This window comes from Larimichthys crocea, chromosome XX (genome assembly GCF_000972845.2).
Source record: "Larimichthys crocea isolate SSNF chromosome XX, L_crocea_2.0, whole genome shotgun sequence".
Lineage (NCBI taxonomy): Eukaryota > Metazoa > Chordata > Actinopteri > Sciaenidae > Larimichthys > Larimichthys crocea.
This window is the reverse complement of record NC_040030.1, coordinates 18,661,366-18,667,058: the sequence shown is the minus strand read 5'-3', so window position 1 is coordinate 18,667,058 and position 5,693 is coordinate 18,661,366. Positions and strand designations below refer to the sequence as shown.

Here is a 5,693-nt window from a genome sequence, read left to right as displayed (position 1 = left end):
ATTTCTAGCTAGAAATGGTTTCGGCAGAGTGACATTTGAGGCCTCGAGCACAGTTTGCAAATTTATTTTTCAACACATTTTTCTCTCCCTCTCCACTCTAGCTATGATGTCACGCACTCTAGCTCTGGAACACTCTTCCAATACACACCCATTCATTTTTTTGCCATGGTTTTTGGCGATTTATCGGCAAAACGTTTGCCAAAACACTTAGAAAAGTCACAGCATAGCATAGGCTGAGCCGGTCGACACCTTTTTTGTGTATGTGCGACCAAAACTGCAGGAGGAGTAGTGAACCGAAAAAAAACAGAATACGAAGAATAATAAGCCAGAGGAATAGTAAAGAGTGTGCTCCTTAAGGCACACTCAATAACATATAGTGTGCTCCTTAAGGCACACTCAATAACATATAGTGTGCTCCTTCAGGCACACTCAATAACATATATGTGCTCCTTAAGGCACACTCAATAACATATATGTGCTCCTTAAGGCACACTCAATAACATATAGTGTGCTCCTTAAGGCACACTCAATAACATATAGTGTGCTCCTTCAGGCACACTCAATAACATATAGTGTGCTCCTTAAGGCACACTCAATAACATATAGTGTGCTCCTTAAGACACACTCAATAACATATAGTGTGCTCCTTCAGGCACACCCAACTATGTACATATAAAAAGGTAAATATACAGAGGTGGCCAAAATTACTAGAATACTTGACATATTTAAGAGTTATTTTTGTTATTTTTGTGTCTTCAAGAACTGTGTGTCAGAAACTGAAGACTTGTTGGCAGAATAGCAGCAAAGAAACACCTAAAAGAAATGGACAGATGAAGATCGGTATGAAGTGTTGTCTGAAGTTTGAACAGTGAATGTTGGACACAGGGAGGGGAGAGATTAAAAAATGAGTGTGTCCTAATAAAAATGTTTTACGCTGAATAGAAATGTGCAATGGAGCGTAGTGCAGGGATGAAAAGTGTTCATTATTAATAAAACATGTTTCCACTTTAAAAGGTTCATTTAATAAAAAGTTGACTTCTATCAGGAAACTTCAGCGTTCAAACCATCAGCAGGCGTCTTCGTCATCTTCTGTTCTATAAAACTAATAAAAAGTTTCAGGACACACATGAATGTTCGTGATGTCATCATCTCTTCTGTAAAACGACAACAAACGCTCAAAAATCACATTTTTTTTAATCCTTACAGGAACGAAACATCAAATTCAAACTTATGCAAAAGCATCACTTCACAAAACAAGACCAAACTATGATTCATGAATTCATAAAACCAAAGCAAGAGACGTTCATCAGGCTGCTGCTGCCACCTGCAGGTCAAACAACGCCACAGCAGCTTCAGTCTGCACACTGACCCCCACCCAACCCCACCCCCATACACATCCAATACAAATGTACTTATTATAGGAAAATAGTGCGCGGCCAGTGAACTCTTACATTAAAAACAATCTAAGATTTAAAAAGAAGCAGATCATATTTATCAAAAAACACAAGATACAAGAGAGAGTGCATCAAATGTGAGAGATTGCATCCATCGTTTGAATCTTTGTCCACGAGTGGAACCAGAGAAATGTGGAGAAAATACAAAAGCAACACAGTGAGAGTGAGTCCGACATCGAGGTTGAAGAAGCAGTCTGAAGCACGTGGAAGTAAAAAGACATGCAGGTGTAGTCTGAAACACAAAGGTTAACCTCCACCGTCAGGGCGGAGAAAGTACATGTGAGTCCGCTCATACAGTCCAGAACTTCTCTCCATTACATCGACGTCGAGGCTTCCTGAGATTCAGGGAATAAAAATATTGCTGTTAGTTCTTTGAACTTTCTCCACGATCAACAAGACGAGAACTAAACGGACCAATCAGCAGGCGATGAAGGCGATGACCACGTCATGAACTCAGGTTTCAAACTAAAGAGGTCCAAGTCAGAAAGTTCAAAACTAAAGTCAGACTTTTACGGAGGCCGACTGCTGCCAACATGACAAAAAAAGAAGCTACTTTGATGTTATTGTGACATTTTCTCATCAACACGTTAATTTGTTTTATTACATTGTTTTAGCTTTTAACACAAAAATCAACTTTTATCGTTTGGAAAATAAACTTGGGTTTTAATGAGAAACATTAATTTTGTAATAACGGGAAAACTTTAGAAGATAAAGTGCTAAAACTGTTAAAATGGAAGAATTTGGTATCCAGTAATGAGAAAATGTGTCGTAATAACATAAAACATATCTTGTAATGACGTAAAAGTGATTTTTTTTTGTCATGTTGTCAGAAACACTTTTGCCCAAAACAAATAAATTAAGATTTTGATTAAAAAGGAAGTAAAGTCAAAATTGAGAAATGTCTTAAGACTTAAACCAGCGATCAGGACAGATTTACGGTTTGATATCCTGATAAAAACTGAAAAACAGACCTGTTTTTACATTTTGTTGTCGTAAAGTAAGAGAATTTTATAAAAAATGTGCAATATTTTTTATAAACATTTTTATCAATAACTTCTGATTTTGTTTGTCATGTTGACAGAATTACGCTGCTATATGCTTGAAACATTAACATTAGAATTTGATGAAAATAAATGACAAATTAAAGAATTTAGAGTACCCAAACAGAGGTCATGTATTACTGCAACACATCGGCACACACAAATGAACGGTTCAATAAAAACAGGTCTGTTCTCACCTTTTAAAAAACAATCCAATAGGTGTTTAAAAAGTTTAGTTTAAGTAGTAAAGAGGATTTTACCCACTCGGTCTTCACACAGTGCATTATTTCGTATAACCGTACATTTTATAAGCATAATCCTTCTTATACCACAGCTGCTTGCCAAAGATCAAAGTCTAGTTTACTCAGATTTTATGGTAATAAACTGAATGATATGAACTTAAATAAACTGAGGGCACGATGCCAGAGCTGTGTGGTTATTGAAGAATAACGCACACACTCTGGCCAATCAGAATAGAGTGTTCTTCAAGCTAGACGTTCCATTATTGTCTAACTCTTTAAATTAAAACGTTACCAGATGAACGTTAATCTTAGCTGAACTAAAGTCTTGCTAATTGTCCTTCAGATCTTCCGTCTTAAAGAGTCTTCCTCACACCTCGTAGTGCAGGTCATTGAGCTCCAGTCTCGTGTAATGGCGTCTGTCGAAAGACTCCATTGCCTTGCGACCGCCGATAGCCAGCGCCATCGTGAGCACGACGAGACCCAGCACCATGACTGCCACCACGCCGCTCTTCAACGCACCCCGCGCCGCTACCGCATGCCCCCGCCCGACACTCGAGTTCTGGAGGGCGTGGTTGGACTGGACAGCATCTTTGGGGACGATGATCAGAGTCGTCCTCGTGGTGAACGAATCAGTGGTGGTGGTTGTTGTTGTTGTAGTGGTGGGAAGAGGAGGAGGAGTAGTAGAGGTGGCAGAAGTGGTAGTGGTGGTGGTGGTGGTGGTGGTGGTTGTAGTAGTGGTTGGAGTGGTAGTAGTGGTGGTGGTAGTGGTAGTTGGTGGAGGAGTTGTAGTGGTGGTGGTAGTGGTAGTAGTTGGTGGAGGAGGAGTAGTTGTAGTGGTGGTGGTGGTGGTGGGAGTTGTAGTAGTAGTGGAAGTGGTAGGTGTGTTAGTGGTGGTTGTAGTGGTGGTGGTGGTTTCAGTGTTGGGCTGTGGTTGGTCAGTAGTTCTTGGTGCAGCCTCTTTGCTCATTACCACAGGAAGTGATGTGGTGGAGGTCTGAGTTGGCCTGGCGGTGGTTGTGGTGGTGGTTTTGGTGGTGGTGCTGACAGGGTGAGGCTTTGCTTTCTTGGTTGTTTTGTTTTGCTTTTTGGTGGGTTTGTTTGGCTTTTTCATGCTGCTGGTGCTGCTGGTGGTGGTGGAAGCAGTTGTTCTTAGAGCTGGTGTGGTGGTGGTGGTGGTGGTAGGTGCTGGGGTTACCGGAGGCATCGTGGCAATGATGATGATAGGTGGAGGTGCTGTTGTGGTGGCAGGAGCCTGCGTGGTCGTGGTTGTGGTTGGCGTTGTGGTCACTGTGGTTGGTGGTGGTGTACTTTGTATGGTGGTTGTAGTGGTGGTGGGTTGTGTGGTTGGTGCCAGTGTGGTGGTTGTGGTGGTTTGTCCTGTGGTGGTCGTCATGGTTACAGGTCTCATGGTGGTTGGATGAATCAAACCTGTGCAGGAGAGACAAAGATAAAAGATGACTGAGGCAAACAGCTAACAGATTAGCAGGTCTACGTCAGTACGATCAGGTGACCCCACCCTCAGGTGAGTACCTTTGTAGATGTCGTAGGTGTTGATGCCGTCCTGAGCCTTCATTAACGGACAGTCCTGCTCCGTCTGACAGTGGAACAGGAAGCAGTTATCGTCGCCGGCGTGTTTGTTGGAGTTGAACACGGCCATGTTGCACTTGGCACCTTCAGAAACACAAAAACATTCAAGTCAGACTTAGCCCAATGTCTGCATGGAACAGGAAGTAGTCCAGATTTCCTCACCTGGCTTGACTTCCTCTGAGCAGCAGGCGAGGACGCAGTCTCTCTCTGACCGGACCACCCGAGCGTCCATGGCGGTCGTTGGTCTGTTTAACGCCTGTCTGACGTTGACAATGACGTTCTGGTGCTGTCTGGAGAAACACGTCTCCGGTTCCACGGCCGACACAGGAAGTGATGTCATCAGGATCAGCATGGCGCCGACGAGCAGCCCGAGCGTCCATGAAGGTCGACCGGAAGATGGAGGAGTCATGTCTGCAGATCTACACAAATGTTCTACAGGACAAAACAGACCATCATGAACCAGAATCCAACCAGACGAGTGGAGACGACTTCACTGTAGATTTCAACAGAAGTTACAACTCTCTGAATCTGCCAGGAAAAAGAACCGGGCTCGGACCGGACCGGGTTGGAGCCTCTGAGACCAACACTAGAGGAAGATTCATCAAGAGTTTCTAGAAGTTTCCAAACATTCAACTGAACTTTCTTCAAACTGTCGTCAGTGACAGTCCCAGATCTGTCTGAGCTGACAACAACAGAACAAAGACGACGAAATTAGAAAAAAAATCAATCTGTGCTGTAAAAATAGAAATCTAAAAATGGACGCCGCTCCTTCAGGAGCCGTTTCCATTTTTAGATTTCCGTCGGCGTGAACGAGGTCAGTCAGAACTTTCATTTATTTATCTGCAGCTTTCAGATTAAAACTTAAAATAAGTCGTGTGATCAAGCAGAAACTCACCCGGCTGGCGGCGTGAACAGTCCTCCATCAGATGCTCGGCGGATCTTTGGGTCCACAGTCCACGAAGCAGGACTTTAGCCCGTCTCCTGCATGGGACACGATGGCATTAGTTCACCTTATCTCCTTTACAACTGCTGCTATCAGACCCACTATCAGCCAGGTTTGTACCCAGGTGTGTCTGCACCTTGATCACGTCTGGAGCTTCTTATTGGAACATGGAGGGGACGCAGATATGTCAAGAGTTCATAATAACAATAATAAACTTCATGTTACTGCATGTTTGTGTCAGAAAGACGTGGCAATTAAACCTGCAGAGTTCAAATATGAAATCCAAAAGGCTGCAAAATAAACCTGAGAGACACATTTCACTGTTTCTATGATCTTCATGGTGGACCAAAGAACTTCCTTAATTTATCTAAACACCGTCACATATAGAGAGATCATGAAGTACAGTTCAACAGAAGAGGAAGTCCTC

At 42.9% G+C, this 5,693-nt stretch overlaps 1 protein-coding gene across 1 annotated transcript; it reads right to left on the bottom strand.

Annotated features, from left to right (window-relative positions):
* Positions 1-1,175: 1,175 nt before the first annotated feature.
* mansc1 (MANSC domain containing 1) lies at positions 1,176-5,427 on the bottom strand. The gene is made up of 5 exons (XM_019271173.2): positions 5,219-5,427; positions 4,486-4,755; positions 4,267-4,407; positions 3,110-4,164; positions 1,176-1,789 (listed from the first exon to the last, which is right to left on the bottom strand). Exons 1-5 carry the CDS (start codon positions 5,244-5,246, stop codon positions 1,769-1,771), a joined length of 1,515 nt encoding a protein of 504 aa, XP_019126718.1. The 5' UTR covers positions 5,247-5,427; the 3' UTR covers positions 1,176-1,768.
* Positions 5,428-5,693: the final 266 nt, after the last annotated feature.

Excerpts from the sequence above, each read along its gene's own strand:
- mansc1 (XM_019271173.2), bottom strand. The coding sequence starts at position 5,246 with ATGGAGGACTGTTCACGCCGCCAGCCGG. Across the intron at positions 4,756-5,218 it reads CTGTTCACGCCGCCAGCCGG|AACATTTGTGTAGATCTGCA; the intron begins GTGAGTTTCTGC and ends TTTGTCCTGTAG. Across the intron at positions 1,790-3,109 it reads TCAATGACCTGCACTACGAG|GAAGCCTCGACGTCGATGTA; the intron begins GTGTGAGGAAGA and ends CCTGAATCTCAG.